Source organism: Pongo abelii, chromosome 4 (assembly GCF_028885655.2).
Source record: "Pongo abelii isolate AG06213 chromosome 4, NHGRI_mPonAbe1-v2.0_pri, whole genome shotgun sequence".
Lineage (NCBI taxonomy): Eukaryota > Metazoa > Chordata > Mammalia > Primates > Hominidae > Pongo > Pongo abelii.
In genome coordinates, this window is record NC_071989.2 from 64,739,151 (window position 1) to 64,757,993 (window position 18,843).

At 37.2% G+C, this 18,843-nt stretch overlaps 1 protein-coding gene across 13 annotated transcripts in view; it reads right to left on the reverse strand.

Moving 5' to 3' along the window:
* Nucleotides 1-975: 975 nt before the first annotated feature.
* SLC38A9 (solute carrier family 38 member 9) overlaps nt 976-18,843 on the reverse strand; it is an 89,195-nt gene continuing 71,327 nt past the window's right edge. For 9 of the 13 annotated variants that reach the window (XM_024247490.3, XM_024247491.3, XM_063724108.1 and 6 more), the window contains 4 exons: nt 10,717-10,830; nt 8,923-9,071; nt 3,029-3,118; nt 976-1,783 (listed from right to left, as the gene is read on the reverse strand). In XM_024247490.3, coding sequence (XP_024103258.1) covers nt 1,618-1,783; nt 3,029-3,118; nt 8,923-9,071; nt 10,717-10,830 — 519 coding nt within the window. In that variant the 3' untranslated portion in view covers nt 976-1,617. Of the gene's footprint in view, nt 3,119-8,863; nt 9,072-10,716; nt 10,831-18,843 lie in introns of all 13 variants that reach the window. The other 4 variants (XM_063724105.1, XM_054555575.2, XR_008525269.2 and 1 more) reach the window with 4 other exon arrangements.

The window sequence follows — 18,843 nt, forward strand, 5'->3', positions numbered from 1 at the left end:
ACTCTTTTTCTCAGATTTAAGGAGTTTTTCTTACAGGGTTTTAACTCTGTACTGTCAGAGGCATGTGAACCAGAGCAACTCCTGTCTTGAATAGCAGCTGGGTAAAATGAGGCTGAGACCTGCCAGACTGCATTCTCAGATGGTTAAGGCATTCTAGGTCACAGGATAAGACAGGAGGTCGGCACAAGATTCAGGTCATAAAGATCTTGCTGATAAAACAGGTTGCAGTAAAGAAGCCGACTAAAACCCACCAAAACCAAGATGGCAATGAGAGTGACCTCTGGTCTTCTCACTGCTACACCCCCACCAGCGCCATGACAAGTTTACAAATGCCGTGGCAATGTCAGGATGTTAGCCTATATGGTCTAAAAGGGGGAGGCATAAATAATCCACCCCTTGATTAGCATATCACCAAGAAATAACCATAAAAATGGGCAGCCAGCAGCCCTCGGGGCTGCTTTGTCTATGGAGTAGCCATTCTTTTATTCCTTTACTTTCCTAATAAACTTGCTTTCACTTTATGGACTTGCCTGGAATTCTTTCTTGTGCAAGATCCAAGAACTTTCTCTCACGGTCTGGATCAGGACTCCTTTCCTGTAACAGTACTGCCAGTTACAGAAGTAAGCAAATGGAGGTCTCTTTCTGAAGGTCATACCTCAAACAAAATCAATCCTTTTTTGTGGTGCAGAAACCAGTTCACCCCCAGAGGACACAAAATATGCTGGGCTGAGGCCTCTTCCTTCCTGGCCCCTTCTCTGTTCGCCTTCTCCCCTATGGGCCTCTCAGGCTCCTCTCTGCCATGCTTTCCCCACTGGGTCTGTCATGACAGCCTACGCTGGGATCTCAGGGATCCAAAAAGCAAAAGCACCCCCTGGGTCTATGGGGACAATCATTCTTGTTCCTGTGCAAAGTCTGGCTTGGGGAACTGTAATTTCGATCTAAGTCACTGGTACTGGATTAGAAATAAAAGAGGAGTTAGCAACAAACTCTCCTACTTTATTTATTTTGTATACATTTCATGATCCTGGGGATTACATTGACATTACTTTTGTCTCTACTTTTTCTTCGAATAGAGATTAAGACTCAGTTAAAAATGTACTTTATTAACACTGATGCCATGAAAACTTCTTTTTAAAAATGAGGTATTTGGCTTGCTGTCCCAAACAGTAGAGGTTTGGGCAAACTGCAGAAATGGTCTAATAAGTAAGAAAATGAAAGTGAATACACTGAAACATAAAACAGAAGCAGGATTTGGCAATATGCTGCTCTGACACCTGAGAATCTACTGCAGGCAAAATAAATCCACCACTTTTTATCTCTAAAAGCAAAACCCAGCATGATTTCTTCCTAGGGCATACATTTCTATTCAGAAAAGACCACAGAATAAAGAGGCGAGTTAATATGAGAAAGGTAAAGACACTAAGATCATTCTTTTTGCCCCTTTCCCCACCCCAATAAAAAAATACTTATTAAGGGGCTACTATTTCCCTTGCTTTAAAATTATCTTAGAAAATATTTAGAATTACACAACAGCAGCATTTACAAGTGAATTTATATAGAACTGTTGTCAAGGCTCAAAATATCATGAGAGCTCTTGAAAAAAACAGTTGAGGTATTTCACATAAAAAACTGAACAATCAGGTTAGCCATGCCCAAAATGATGATGAAAACGTGGAAGATTAATTTAGGCCATGTCAGACGCTCTTCCTGGTGGAGGGAAATTATATAGATGAGAGATGGGTATATGAATACAAAGGCCAGGCCACATGCTGCTCCTGAATATCTGCAAAATAAAAGCTTTGGAGGTTAATATTCATCTTGCACTTTGCTTTTTTCTGATTTACAATTAAGGTAAACATAGTACAATTTAAATCCTCCTCAGTCTGATAGCTCAACAAAAATTATTTTTGATTCATTTGTTGTTGACTTAAAACATCTGGGTTTAAAACTTACTTTACTTGCTAAGTTAATATAAAATATGATTTCCTGCTCATCTTTATAGCATCTGCTTAACAAAGATTTTTATTCATCCCTCAAATCTCTGTAGTTCCTCTGTATTTGGGTGATTGTGGCTACTTCCTCAGAAACATCTGGAGCTAGGCCTCCTATCTTTGATCTTTTATAAACTAATTACTCATTCTCAGTTTTTGAGGGACCGTTAGCATCCTGGTTTAAGTATAAGAACAGATAAATGCTACCATGGCATTCAGCATGATTATGAAAGATAATAACAAAAATACTTAAACATGAGACTGTGACAGAGAAATATGCACTTTATTCTCCTTTTCTCTATACTTGGGTTTTCTTGAGGAACAGTTCAATAGGAACTTCTAAGCCCTTTATATTCAATAAGCATCAGGCTAACAATCTCCCCTTCTTGTTCCTTGTTACTTTCTTAGGTAAGAGTGTTCCAAAAAAAATGACTCATTCCTGCTGTCTATAGTAAGAGAAATCAGATCATTCTAAATCCCAATTTCCCACGAGAATTTGAGGTACAACTTTATTCCTACTCTCTTCATCCTGTCATGTTTTTAGGAAAAGGATATTAAAGAAAGCCATCTAGGGTCTAAACTCTTACTTAAACTCTTACTTTTTGACTACAATTGACATTGAAAAATACTTTTGAGTAGAAATGGATTAAGGAACTTAGAATGGATTAAGGAAGCTCTGACAAATAAAGGACCTCCCAGGTAATCCCAAAAAGTTATACATATATTAAAAATAACTTTTTATTTTGGATATAGAGAGGAAACAAAGTGGAAGATGATGAGACAAAGAAAAAGAAAATGATGCCTGAGGCTAAGGGATAATGGGGCTTCCAGAGTGAGTTCTCCACCAGAACAAACAGAAAGAGAAGATAATGAGCATCTTAACTGATACCAAGGGGCTGCATTTGAATATTACTAGTTTTAAATACTCATAGGAATTTCCTACAATTAAATTAAAACAACAACAACAACAACAACAGGAAAAGCCTAAAAATAAAGACCAATATATGTAAGGGCACCATTCCCTTACAAGGCAGTACCTTATGATCCCTCCTATGTTTGGGTAGAAACAGGCCATGATCACTCCAGCTCCCACAATAATTAGATTAAGAATCAGCACGTGGAAAATGCTAGAAGTTGAGAAGAGAGTTTGGAGGAAAGAAAAAATATAAAAATAGGCAAATTATAACCACTAATATGAGACTACAGTTCATTCTTAACATCGTTAAAATCAAAATGTCTTAAGCTTGATAAAATCGCAGCAAAAATAGAAGGTAACAGTAGTCCTCAATTGTGGTAACGAGAAAGTGAAATTAGCTCTTTTGTGCAATTATACTGGTTAAATTTTGTAGAAGTACACTGGTAGTGTGTATCAGAATTCACATTCTTTGATATATTATTCCATTTGGAATATCTTGAGAAAATAATCCAAACAATGAAAATGCTATGAATATCAAGATATTTGTGAAAAAACAGAAGAATCCTGGACATAGCAAAACAATAATTTACTTGACAGAATATGTTAAAAATTATTTAAAATAACTTATCACTATTACCTTGTCAGGTAAAATACTGCCTAGGCAATTCAGAAAAAAAGCCAGCTAGGTTTTCACTACACAAGAAAACCCCAAAAACTTTTGGGAAAAAAAATCAGAAGGATATACACTGAGAAGGCAGTAGTGATTTTGTTACAATTTGGGGTTTTGGATAACATTCCCTCTTTTCTATATTTAACAAACTTTTCATAAAGTGTTCAAATTACTTTTATATTAAACACATTATATTAAGGGAAAGACAAAATGGGCAGGTTTTTATCTTCTAGATTTAACCACTTAAAGAAAGCAGTCATACTTCATACTTAGACCATAAAGAAAGAACTTAAAGCTACTCACTACCATGAAGAGAATATTTACTAAATACTTTAACTAGATATTAACAATTCAAGGTTTGGGAATCAATTTTGGACACAAACAAAAATAATGTAGATGAAAATTTGTTGCTGAAGAAATAACTCCATTTCCCCTGAAAATGATTCTCAAAAGCCAAATGTACACATCAAAGCAACCCTTTGGGCCCAAGTTATCAGAGGTTAATTAATCCCAGATAAAGATTACAGAGAGAATTAAAAACAAAGAAAATTATTTATATAAATAAGTGGTTAGTCATATACCCCGATGAATTAGAAAGATATTAGGCTTACAGATCTTACTGTTTACCCAGAAACTCTAACCTTAAAATTGCTTCAGAGCTTTGAGGTATTGGCTGGGCCTTTGTTATTTCTGCATTATAAAAGGAAACAACTTTGTATACACAGAGGGAGGCAGTTGCACCCATCTGTATTCCTTTTCTAAAATTTTAATTAATTATTATTATTTTTTTAAGAGACAGGGTCTTGCTCTGTCATCCAGGCTGCAGTGCAGTGGGGCAATAATGGCTTACTGAAGCCTTGAACTTCTGGGCTCAAACCAACCTCTTGAATAGCTGGGACTACAGGCATGTGTCACCATGCCCGGCTAACATTCATGCTTTCCATACTGTATTCTTTAATGCCAAACACTCTCCAAAGAATAAAAAAGGTCCTTGATAAAGGAGTAGAACATTAATTTTGCTAAATCTCATGTCTGAATATATATCTTTTAAATATTCTATGTGATCAAATAGGAAGGTCATAATAAAGCACATCTGCGCATACTGCAGTACAGTACGCTGGAAGTCTTGAGGAAACGTACTTGTGTAGCTGAGCTGAGGGGGACCTAGCTGTTTTGCCTATCAAATGCTACTTTTACTTGAATTGCAGTCAAACTATGGTCATTCAAACTCAGGTGTCTGACAGATATTTTCCAGAAAAATGAATTATATAAGCTTGTCACTTCAAGGAGAACAACTGGTAGTATTTGTTGCCAAAGATAAAATTAAAGTTTTCAAATAAAAACTAGAATTTTAGAAAACTTGTATTTGCCACCCTGAGCTTGACAGTTTCCCAATGTTTAAAGGCTCTTATGATGAAATTAGTGATAGTATTAATGAAAGTGGGTTTTGATATTGTAAAATGAAGTGTGTCAACATTTGGAAGATCCACAGAACTCAGTGAACCAATATTTTCCAAATGATCAAACAGATGTTACAAAATCATGCATGCGTAAAAGATCCAAAGTGCATGATAGACCAATTGGTTTTAATGTAAACAAGTTTCAGATTCCACATTGCAACTCCTAAGAAGCTACCACTTGTCAGGTTTTGGCACAGTATCAAAGAAGAATATCCACAATTATATGAAAAGGCTATTAAAAGTACTCTTTCTTTTTCCAACTATCTATGTGAGGCTGGATTTTCTTCACAAATCTAAACGAAAACAGGATATTATAACATGGAATGCAGAAGTAGAGAGGAGAATCCAATTGTCTACTAGTAAAACAAACATCAGAGTTTTGCAAATGTAAATTAAAGGGTTTTTTTTGTTGGTTTTTTTGTTTTTTTTTGAGATGGAGTCTCGCTCTGTCGCCCAGGCTGGAGTGCAGTGGTGCCATCTTGGCTCATTGCAACCTCTGCCTCCCGGGTTCAAGCAATTCTCCTACCTCAGCCTCCCGAGTACCTGGGATTACAGGTGCCTGCCACTACGCCAGGCTAATTTCTGTATTTTTAGTAGAGACGGGGTTTCACCATGGTGGCCAGGATGGTCTCAATCTCCTGACCTCATGATCCACCCGCCTCGGCCTCCCACAGTGCTGGGATTACAGGTGTGAGCCACCACGCATGGCCAAATTAAAAATTTTTTGAAAGCAGTTTTTTTTTTTAAATTTTAATTTTGGTGGGTACATAGTAGGTGTATATATTTATGGGGCACATAAGATGTTTTCATACAGGCATGTAATACATAATAATCACATCGTGGAGACTGGGGTATCCATCCCCTGAAAGTGTTTTTTTACAAAAGTGTTACTTATGTTAACAAGTAATGGTTTTATTATTGATTTAAAGAAATTAAAAATACTTTGCTGGGCACGGTGGCTCATGCCTGTAATACCAGCACTTTGGGAGGCTGAGGCGGGCAGATCACCTGAGGTCAAGAGTTCAAGACTAGCCTGCCCAACATGGCGAAACACCATCTTTACTAAAAACACAAAAAATTAGCCAGACATGGTGGTGGGTGCCTGTAATCCCAGCTACTCGGGAGGCTGAGGTAGGAGAATTGCTTGAACCCAGGAGGCAGGGGTTGCAGTGAGCCAAGATCATGCCACTGCACTCCAGCCTGGGTGACAAGAGTGAAACTCCGTCTCAAAAAAACAAAAAACAAAAAACCTGAATTCTGTTTTTTAATATTTAAATACTGATAGCTATATCTGCATAAACTAAAGCTCCTGGAGTCCTCAATACATTTTTAAGAGCATAAAGGGTCCTGAGACCAAATATTATGCTCCAAAGTATGCACACTCTATAGAGTGCTTATAACCGTCAGATAAATGAAAATGACAATGTGTTCTTGGTGGTAGAGGAAGAACTGTAATGTGAAAACAAAAGGGAAATCTCTGACTTTTTCCAAGAAGAAAAAACATTCTTGTAAAGATAGCCACAATTCTGCAAAATAATGGTAGAAAACAGGAATAATGTATTTGCTTAGCATTTTTTCATCTATGACTTCACTGTATTTATTTTCTTTGATGAATATAAATATAGCAGAGTAGAAACACAATCAGAGGCTTACACTTATTGAGCTCCAATCTTCTGGATAATAACACTAGAACCATAGCTGCTGCTATACTTATCAGTGCTTGAGACCTGGTAACTCCTGACTTTTGCTTTGTTTTGAAATCAACATATTTATGGCAAAAATTATTTATTGAAGAAGCAGACTACATCAGTTCATTTTAAACAAGAACTGATTAAGACCACTTGTTTAGTTGGTTACTGTAAATGCAATTTTTTTCAAATTTTATTTAAAAGTTATCTTTCTTTAAAAGAACTTATTCCTAATAAAAGTGGACTAGGTGCATTTCACTAGGATGAACCTATAAAAAGACTTAATGTAAGAGGAGGAGTTAACCGAGGGTCCACAAGAAGGCTGCTGGGAAACTCTGAAATGATATATAAAAATTTCTCTTGGGAAAAAAAAAAAAAAAAGAAAGAAAAAAAAAAGAAATTTCTCTTGGATGAGGGTAACCAGCTTTGAAAAGATTTTCAAAAGAACTTACAACTCCTTCATCCCCAATAAGAGGTTAACAATTATAGCAGTAATTTAAACTTGTTATATATCAAATAAAAATTAATTATATATCTGACCTTCAATTCTAAACAATTGATCATTTATGTAAAACTGCATAAATGTAGGCTGGGTGCAGTGGCTCACACCGGTAATCCCAGCACTTTGGAAGGCCGAGGCAGGCGGATTACAAGGTCAGAGACTGAGACCATCCTGGCTAACAAAGTGAAACCCCAACCACTACTAAAAATACAAAAAATTAGCCGGGCGTGGTGGTGGGTGCCTGCAGTCCCAGCTACTCAGAAGGCTGAGGCAGGAGAATGGCGTGAACCTGGGAGGTGGAGCTTGCAGTGAGCAGAGATCGCGCCACTGCACTCCAGCCTGGGCGGCAGAGCGAGACTCAGTCTCAAAAAACAAAAACAAAAACAAAAAACAAACCAAAAAAACCTGCATAAATGTTAATGAATATAAAAGTAAGGACTGTTGGACTCAGAAAACCATACCCCAAAATGAAAGCCTCAGAAACAAAAGTTTTTCTCTGACCTTCTGAATCTCAGTCCCATTCTCCCGAAGCTAGCTTAGAAACTAGAATCCCTCTTCCCCAAAGTGGAACATGGAAACCTTTTCCCTCCAGCTGGCCATAAAACCTAAAAATACCACTCCAATTTCCCTCTATTTCTGTGTAAAAACTGGCCATAAAGAAATGATCTGACCTGTCCTGTTTGACTGCAGGTCATAAGACTCCCATTCCAGAGAGGGTCCTGCCCCAGACGCAGATGAAAAAAACACATGCTCAGAGAGGCTAAGAATCTAGACAGAGGGGCCTTGCTGGATTTCCCCACTCAGTCTATTAGCATTAGACATGGCTGTTCACATAAACGTAACCATAAAAATGGACAATTTTCCCTGTATCTTTGGGTCTTCTTTCTAAAGGCTCCCATGTAACATAAAACCACATTCAAATACATTTATATGCCTTTTCTCCTTTTTTTTTTTTTTCTTTTGGAGTCAGGGTCTCACTGTATCACCCAGAGCAGCGGTGTGATCTCAGCTCACTGCAGCCTCGATCTCCTGGGCTCAAACGATCCTCCTCCTCCCACCTCAGCCTCCTGAGTAACTGGGACTACAAGCATGCCCACCATGCTCAGCTAATTTTTTAAAATTTTGTAGAGATGGAGTTTCACTATGTTGCCCAGGCTGGTCTTGAACTCCTGGGCTCAAGCGCTGCACACACCTTGGCCTCCAAAAGCGCTAGGATTACAGGCAAGAGCCACTGAGCCGGGCCCTTTTTGCCTATTAATCTGCCTTTTGTCAGTCATTTTCAACAAACCTTCAGAGGGCAAAGGGGAAGTTTTCCCTTGGCCCTGATAGTTTCAATGACCAATAATTAAAATAAAAGTGTTGCTTCTCATTAGCTACACATTGCCAACATAGGTACTATACACTATAAACTTCTTGACAATGTGTAAATCAACAGCAATTAAATAGTAAGATAAATATAAATGGTATCGGAGCTAATTAACTATACTGGAAGGAATGAACTTTAAATCATTCTAGACAAGGGAGTGGCTTCTATTTTTAAAGCTCTTCAGGGAAGAGGACACCAATGATCTATCTTTAGTCACCACTTGCATTAGGCATTTTTATAGCAAAAGGATCAGTCACACTTTAAACTGACCTGCTTGCACAGTCATTTGTTGCTTGGCACATCTTGCTGGTCAAGAGAAGAGCCCTTACCTAGGATAAATGTCACCGAAGATATGGCCCAAAAGCTGGACACGAGCCAGGTAGCCTAAGAGTGGGTATACAGTCATCATCTGGAACAGCAGGAATATCCTTGCAATGAAGGACAGGGTGTCACTGCTAGGGAAGTTGTCTAAAAAATTCTAATCCAAGAAAGATAATGAGGTCATGTTAAAAATCAAATTCAGTACACACATTCATAAAATGGAATGTCTTCTGCTTATTTTGAACACAGGTGCTACTCCAATTGTGGTTTGTGGACTAGTGCCCATCCACAGCTACTTGTTACGTATTTTTTCAATGAGGTAAGTATAGAAATCGAAAGTGTTCAGAAACTTTTACAGAAATCTGACATTGCCACAATTTTATTCTGTTTTACAAAAGTATCAGCCTGCAATTTATTTAACATTAAAGCAACAGCAAAGACAATTTTGCCCTTCACCACAGAAAGATCGAGAAAGCATTGCTTTATGTGGTTCAAGGAAAATACCAGTCCGCTTTAAAGATTTAAAGAGCTAATTTAATTCAGTGTTATTTTACCCTCTCTGGCTCTCTTGCTTTCCTCCTCTGAAGCACTGTAAGCACTTTTGAAGTAAAGATGACAGAATAAGGTGAGAGTATGTCTATCACCTACTACATCATTGTTTAGTCTATCACTAAATTGAAAAGAATTTATCTCTACTTCCTTTCATGACCCTTTTCTCCATTTTGGTTTGGTATCTTAAAAAAAAGTTAATTACTCAGAATTTTTATCTTTTCTTTCAAATACAAATACCACAAATATTCCTATTCCCAAGGGAGTAGGCTTTGTATGAGTTTGTTCATATCAGGGAGATTTCCAGCAAACATTTGGCTGCCAAAGAACTTCTGGAGTCAAGGAAATCAAGAAAATAAGAACATTTCCAAGCTGCTATAATAGCAGTAATTCAAACTTATTTCTCTTATAAAGATGAGAACACTATTAACATTATTTTGCTGAAATAACCGTTATAATTCAGCTGTAATAAATCACATTGTATATTCCATTGCACTCTATAAGAGGAATTTCTTCTGACCAGAAAGTCACTTGTGAAATGTTGTTTTTTGTGAGAAACTCTTCAGTCACTTATAAGTAAAGACTATACTATTGCTAAGTTTTTGATGAGTTAAATCAAAGAAAATATTAGTTATGGCAATCTTTTATTAAAATATTTTTTCTTTTACTCTGTCTCTCCTTTTTTTTTTTTTTTTTTAACCCTCTGGTGACTCATAGGACATCTCTCTCTCTTTTTTTAACAGTCAAATACTCTTTTTTTGTTTTGCTGCCTGTCACTCAATATAAGAATGAGAGTCTGATTAGTCATTAGGGTCTGATAAACTAAGACCCTAGTTTATCCAGGGCATTCCTGATATAGGCTTTTAAAAATAGGGAGTTCCTTCAATGTATTCTCTGTGAGGTTTTATAACCACATAAGAACTACTTGTACCAGTTCCCCACAAAAAGAGAAATATATGTACATAATAGTAGACATTTATTTGAGTACCACAAGGTGCCTGGCATGTAGTACATTATCTCAGAGTCCATCTAAAAATCAAATGGGGGTACTTATTATACTATTTAATGGAAAAGAAAAATAAAGCTCAGAAAGAAAAGGGAAGGTGCCTAAATTCCCATACTTGGAGTAGATAGCAGAGATGGTATTAAAACCCAGGCCTATCTGATGTTATATCTTGCCACTGTATCACCCTACCTACTATAAATATATGAAAGTGTACACAATCACACAGAGAGGGTACACAGTGCCTTACCTGCTCAATACAATCTTTGGATAATGGTGGTGAAGGAAATGAAGCAAAAACCAGGACTCCAATATAGAGATAAGTTAATGTCACCAGCATATAAGCAATGCACAAGTCCCTCACCTGTAAATACAGAACACAAGTCCCATAATACTGAAGAACCTTGCAGTAAGTCTACCTGAATAGGCTAAGAAGACTAACAAATAAATATAAAATTTGTCTTTTTACCTTGTACATGTGTGTATATACTTCTAGATATTCAATTTGTTCACAGAAAGTAGTTAAAACAAAATCCACACACTTTACAATTAGTCTGCCAATTTTTTTTAAAAAAGTACTCTGAAGTATGTAGACTAAGCTACCTGTTGGCAGACTTAGAAGTTAACACAATGGTTTAACATGACTGAAATTCTGACTTAATTTCAAAAGATAATTTAGTTGCCAAATTACAAAATATTTAACTACAATAATAAAGCTAAGGGACAACAAGAAAGTAAGCATAGCCACTTCAGTATGGTCTGCAACATTTTAAAAATTCGTCCTTTGGTAAATTAACTTATATTATTAAAACATGCCTAGACCACAGCAGAGCAGAACATACTAAAATATATTTAATAACGAAAGAAAGCTAGTTAAAGAACAGACAACAAGCAGTATTAAAGACAAGCTTAATAAATCTAAACAGTAAACAAAAGGAAACCAACAGGCAGCTGTTCAAACAGCTGCACAATGTTACTGGAATCAGCAAACAAATGCAGAACATTAAATAAAGCGGACTGCTTTCTTCTACTGCGGTTCCCACCCTCCCAATCTCCCATCTCCATGCAAAGTAAAAAGCTCCAAGATATTTAATGTAGCCAGCTGTCAGATCCAAACAGAACAGATTCCCCAGCTCAAAAATCTGGTCTTCATCACCACTAAAGTTATGGCCAAACAATTCAGCACAATTAAATTATGGCAACAAGCCTATTCATTTTTCATTTTAAACAAAAATTACTTTGAAAGCTAAGGAAACAAATTAGAAAAAAATAAACTTAAAAACATTTGATAGCACAATAAAAAAACTGGACATTTGGTATTAGGGAACATTTCTGACTTTTTGGATTACTTTCTTCCTTAAATGGGCTAGCTAACGTAGTAGAGTTTTATAAACTTGAATGTTGACAAATTCAGTTAAAAAGCAAGTAACAAGTTATGAGAAATCTTAAGGTCAGGTCTAAATTGACAATCAGCTTGAAAGTAATCAAGGGTTTTAAACCCTAAATTAGATGGTGGATAAGCTTATGGAGCTAAAGGCTTATGCAGATTGGTTCCAGCCCTCTCAAAATGCTTCTAACTGCTTAGGAATGAGGAAGAGGATGACCGGGCGCAGTTTCAAAATCATTCCTCTTTAGTTCATGAAGCTCTAGGTCCGACGGGAGGCCAGAGTTCAGTCACCCCTAGGGTTGCCTCATGATCTTGTGTGGGATGAACAGCAATGAACCAGGCCAAATCTACTTTTTTGTCATAGAGTAGTAGTTTCCCATTATGATGGTTGAAAGTCATTCTACACTCAACCTACTCAATGCCACTCAAGAACAGAGGTAGCCTTGTAAAAAAATCTTGGGAGGCAAAGCAGCTGGGCCTGAGACAGCTCTCTGTAAAGTGGGACAGTCACCATTCCATAGACAGTTTTCAGCTTATCTACTAACTGATCACCACGTTATTTTGGTCTGACTTCTTGCAAAGAAGTGTACCATAGCATACTTAGGGGGAAATCTGATTAAGATGCAAAGGCTATGGTGCACAGCCTCCAATAAGACTTTTCCCCACCGCTTCTCTGTTCTCACGGCACTATATACATATCTCAAATACAGCAACTATTCCACTGTATTGTGACAGTCATTAATTTTTATTATAAAAGTAAACCATGTGCATGATATAAAGAATTTCAAGTGGAGATAAAATGTCCCTTGATATCCCTAAAATAGCAAGGTTAATAGTTCTTGCATCATGCTGGTATTTTAATTTTTCTCTAAATGTGTCTGTACCACAAGACTCTGGGATTCTGAGGAGAGAGACCACGTCTTTTTCTTCTTTGTATCCCCAATACCCAGGACCACACTTGGTACATAGGAGGAACTTGGTAAATGTAGATAAAGAATAATAGCCACACTGGCTTTATTAAGTGCTTGTAGGTGCCAGGCTCTATTGCTAAGCACATTACAAGTGTCATCTCATTTAATCCTCATTGCAACCTTTTAATGTAGATACTGTCATTTTCTTCATTTTACAGATGTAAACTAAGTGCAGCAAGGTTACAAAACTCGTTTGTGGCTGCAAAGTGAGTATCTGGTGAAACCAATATTCAAATCAAGATCTTTTTAGTTCCAAATTGCAGGTCCTTAGCTACTATGATGGAGAGCTGACCAGTCTCCAATGCAATTGTGTCATAGTTAATAAACAATAATAATAATAAAAAAGAGAGGTAACAAGTTATGAGTAACAACTATACAACAGAACACATACAGGGATGCTTCCATTTTGAGATACTAAAATCAGAAAAGTTTTATTTCACAGTACTCCAACATACCTTAAGTAAAAGTGGCTCAGGAGCTGCATATGTGTTTTCATCTGAATACTCCAATGAAGAGAAATTATGCTTTTATTATAAAAGCAGCTGAGGTTTAGCATGACGCTGGGAAACATGCCACTTATGAACAGTATACACATATGTGGGCTTTGCTATTCTCTGGCTCAAACACAAGCCATTACTGTATTAGGCCTAAAGATATAGCCTATTTAATGCAACAGCCCAGAAAGCCCATTTAATGGAACAGGATAGAAAAAAGCTATTATTTAGAAAATGAGGCTCAAAGTAAAAAATATATTTAAAAAGAGACACAAGTGACAATATAAACTGGTAATTATGTCAAGAAGCCTATACATTAATAAGGTAACTGATTCTGTCTTGTGAATAAGAAATGGCTGGCAGGGTTGACGGTAGAAAACTAAAGACAGGTAGAATGCCAAGTCAGAATTAAAACTGGATCTACAACAGGCCCAGAAGTGGGTTTGGGAACACATTCTGTTTGTCAGACATGGTTTATTATTTGTTCCACGTACCGTTCAAAGTGAAAATACTATCCAGTGGAGCATTTACTAACAAAAATGACAGAAACTGACCACACAGACTGACCCCAAACATTTACATAACTTCTCCTGGTATATAGCCAAGTAAACCACAGATTCATATGAAGAAGGAAAAAGTAAATAACAAATCACGATACGAGGCATTTCAAATCGTTTTAAAGAACAAAGCAGGGTAATACAACTAAACACAGACAAAACAAAACTAAACAAAAGAAGCACTTAGAGGTTCTGATTCAAATACAATGAGGAAATATCAAGAGGTCAATCCACATAACCAGGAGGGTTATAGGGACTACATATTCTGGTGATAAACTAGTTGGATGGTCTTCAGCTCCCTAATCCCCCTTTTTTGGTAAGATACAACAAAAGAATAGAAATGATGGCCGGGTGTGGTGGTTCATGCCTGTTATCCCAACACTTTGGGAGGCCGAGGCGGGCGGATCACCTGAGGTTGGGAATTCAAGACTAGGCTGACCAACATGGAAAAACCCCATTTCTACTAAAAATAGAAAAGTAGCTGGACGTGGTGGCACATGCCTGTTATCCCAGCTACTTGGGAGGCTGAGGCAGGAGAACTGCTTGAACCGGGAAGGCGGAGGTTGCAGTGAGCCAAGATGGTGCCACTGCACTCCAGCCTGAGCAACAAGAACGAAACTCTGTCTAAAAAAAAAAAAAAAAAAAAAAAAAGGAATAGAAATGATATCCCATTTACACATATAACAAATTATATTTCGTGGAAAAAAAACTGTATGAAATGAAGTTGAACTTGGAAAACCTGGAAAATTTGATCACTACACCTATTTAGGAGTTTGTTTCTTTCTTTGCAAATGTCTTTAGTTCCAAGTCCAGCTATAGTTTATACAGAAGAGGAGGCCTTTTCTATTCTTTTGTCTTTTCTATTTTCAAACTTTTGTTTACTGAGCTTGGAATGATCCAGTATCCACATTATGAATTCACAGTCCCCGTCAAGCTTTACATTTTCTGACTTTAACCTCAAGAAAATATTATGCCATGATATTAACAGGACTTCTTTCAAAGTACTTACTGAAACTTGCTGAAAGGTATAATCATTAAATAAATGAAATGATAAAAAGTTTTTCTCAAAATATAGTACCCATTTAGGTTGATTTTTGCTATTTCAGTATAATCAAAAAGAGAGTATATATATTTACATATAGTCAAAGTGTTTAGAATGTTGCTGGCACATAGTGCTTCATAAATGTTAGCTTTATCGTTAGTAATTATTAATATTTTAAGAAGTTAACATGAAGTACAACTAGTTTTTTGAAAGGTAGACCATCACTTTATAACCCAATTTCAATTAAGACAGTAAAAAAAAAAAAATCAAAAAAAAAAAAAAACATCCATTTAAACCTTTGCTTTTTTTTTTTTTTTTTTGAGATGGAGTCTCGCTCTGTCGCCCAAGCTGGAGGGCAGTGGTGTGATCTCAGCTCACTGCAACCTCTGCCTCCTGGGTTCAAGTGATTCTCCTGTCTCAGCCTCCCAAGTAGCTGGGATTGCAGAGGCCCACCACCACGCTCAGCTAATTTTTGTATTTTTAGTAGAGACGGGGTTTTGCCATGTGGGCCAGGCTGGTCTCAAACTCCTGACTTCAGGTGATCCAACCACCTCAGCCTCCCAAAGTGCTGGAATTACAGGTGTGAGCTACCATGCCCAGCCATTTAAACCTTTGCTTTTCAGCCTTTGTTTTAAAAATAGTTTCCACAAGTGACAAAAGGTGAATCAAATTGTATTAGCTGAACCTAACATAATAGTTCTACAAAGCCCTAGTCCTAATACTAAGTGGAAAGAACTCATTTTATGGTACTTACATATGAAATACGGATTTCAAGGCCCACTGAGTGTCCTACTAAGAAAGGCAAAGACATGTCCTCAGTCTTTGGGAGACCATGAACTAAGAATGCCCATCTCAATCCAGTCCTGAGCTTCTCACAATGGGGCGTATACACCTCCAGATAAACTGGTGTGACTTTCCAGAAAAGCAATTCAACTTGAGAATTTTGGCGAGTGAAAAGTTAAGCACAGACAGTCCTCACTTTGTAGGGTAGTATGAGATTATAAAAATTACTATGTGACCTGAAACTGTGCAAAGTGATCACAATAATCAATGGGAAAAATTATAATTGTTCTAAGATCTTTAACAATTGTCAAAATATTAAATACTCTGTCAATTATAAATGTATAGGGAAATGAAGAAGAAGTAAAATATGTATATATATTTTTGAGACAGAGTTTCACTCTTGTTGCCCAGGCTGGAGTGCAACAGCGCGATCTCGGCTCACCGCAACCTCTGCCTCCCAGTTTCAAGCGATTCTCCTGCCTCAGCCTCCCTAGTAGCTGGGATTACAGGCATGTGCCACCATGCCCAGCTAATTTTTTTTGTATTTTTAGTAGAGATGGGGTTTCTCCATGTTGGTCAGGCTGGTCTCGAACTCCCAACCTCAGGTGATACACCCACCTCGGCCTCCCAAAGTGCTGGGATTACAGGCATGAGCCACCGCACCCAGCCAACATTTTTTAAAGTACATTTCAATGTCAAAAATATTGAGCTTAAAATATTTTATTTTTTGGTAAAAACGTACCAAGAGTAGTCTGAACTATGTTTGCCTCCTTCTTCTCATTGTATAACTTAACAATATGGAGCAGGCATCTTTTCCATGCCTTGGTGAACTGCCATACTCCTTTATCCTTACCGTGCACCAGCTTCTAACATTTCATCTTTTGTGCTTTCAATGTTGTGAGACATCTCTGAGAATTCGATTAATGTGAAGTTTTCTGACAATGTCAATTCCTCTGGGATATCTTCATTCTTGTAATCATAACCACTTTCCAAATGCATGTTGATAAGCCCACCTTCCTTAAGTTTCTCTACCTGCATATCTGGAGTCTCCTGTATGGCAGCAGTGTCATTTCCACAGTTGGCTATTTCTTTTATAACTCTCTATATAGAGTTCAATTCAAATTTCACTTCTTGCATTATTGTTTTGTTTCATTGTAGCACTTTCACTTTGTTTGACAATTCCCCATTCAAGTATCCATTTTTTGTAAAATATCATGTCAGTTTATCACTGGGAGACAAGGAGTTAACACAACTATCTGCTTTGCAGACTGTACAGTGAAAAACATACACAGTGACCAGTCATTGACAGACTTTGAAAGAAGTTATGTGATTGGTTACTAATTATCACGTGCACTTGTTATTTATGTAGTGCTTTGTGAAGTGAGGGCTAGCAGCTACTACTTTACAAGTACTATTAGTTCAAATTCTTTGGTAACTGAGATTTGAACAAATGTTAGGAGGAACTGATGTAATTTAACTAAACCAGATTAATGAAACTAGTGCATGTAAGAACCATGCAACATGAGAACTGCCTGTAATTTAACTCATTTTGAGCCCCTCCCCTTCCCCTTTCCCTTCCTCGTTTCTTTTTTGAGACGGAGTCTCACTCTGTCACCCAGGCTGGAGTACAGTGGTGCGATCTCGGTTCACCACAACCTCCACCTCCCAGGTTCAAGTGATTCTCCTGCCTCAGCCTCCCGAGTAGTAGGGACTACAGGCACGTGCCACCACACCCGGCTAATTTTTTGTATTTTTAGTAGAGACAGGGTTTCACTGTGTTAGCCAGGAAGGTCTCGATCTCCTGACCTTGTGATCCGCCCGCCTCGGCTTCCCAAAGTGTTGGGATTATAGGCGTGAGCCACCATGCCCAGCCTGAGACTGTTTTCTAGTAATACAAACAAATAATGAGCATGATAAAAATATGTGTAAATGTTTAAGATAAAACATGACACTTCAATAAGATTGTGTTTGTCTTCCCTAGATTCCTAGGTACATGAGGTTGTTCTGTTATTAGGGAGACTTTGGTGGTAAAGTTTGAGAAGCACAGCCTTATGGATAGGATCATCCAATACATGAGAATTCTACTTAACAAAATGAGTTTCTAGGGCACTTGGGCTAACTTGGCTTACAAGAACAGACTGTAAATATCAGGAAAGAAAGGGTAAGAGGGGTAAAAATACTAAAAATTTCCAGCCTCTATTGTATGTTAGATCACGTTAACATCACAACCCTGATAGGTAGCTATAATTTTTACATATGACAAAAATGGAATTTGAGATAAGTTCACCAAGATAGGAAGTATGAAAAATCCAGATTGACTCAAGTCCAACTCCATTTACAGGTAACATGCTACATGTATTGTCAGTAAAGATGAAGATGGAAAAGCTTAATTTCTATTTTTGCTCTAGAGGGCTTACTTCCTCTACTTAGAAAGGTTTTTGCCTCCTTAATGACTGCCAAACATTACCCCTTACTCAAAGCCTTCTCAGAATCTCCAGGCAAAGCAAATCCTTCCTTCTTTAGCATTTCAGTAACAACTGTATAGACCTCTATTAGAACTTCATTATGACTTTTGTTTACAAGGTCAGAAACTGTTAAATTGAGCACAAAATCTGCAGACAAGCCAACAAGTAACTGGTTAACTTCTGTTTGCCTTGGGTTTACTTTGCTTTACTTTTTCTATCGTCTAAGGTAGAAAGTTAGGTTTTTGAGATCTTCATTTTTAGTGTAGGTGTTTACAGCTATACATTTCCCTGTAAGCAGTGCTTTAAGTAAACTCAAAGTAGTTCTAATTTTTCTTGTGATTTTTTCTTTGACCCATTGGTTATTTAAGAGTATGCTGTTCAATTTCCACAATTTTTGAATTGCCCAAATTTCTTTCTGTTATTGGTTTGTATCTTCACTCCATTATGGTTAGAGAACATACTCTGTATGACTTAAATCCTTTCAAATTTATTGAGAATTGTTTTATGACCCAGCATATGGTCTATCTGGGAAAATGTTCTTATGTATTTAAGAAGAATGTACATTCCGCAGTTGAGAGAAAACTTTATAAATATATATTAGATTAAGTAGGTTGACAGTGTTTTTCATGCTTCCTCTATCCTTACTGATTTTCATCTATTTGTTCTATCAATTACTTG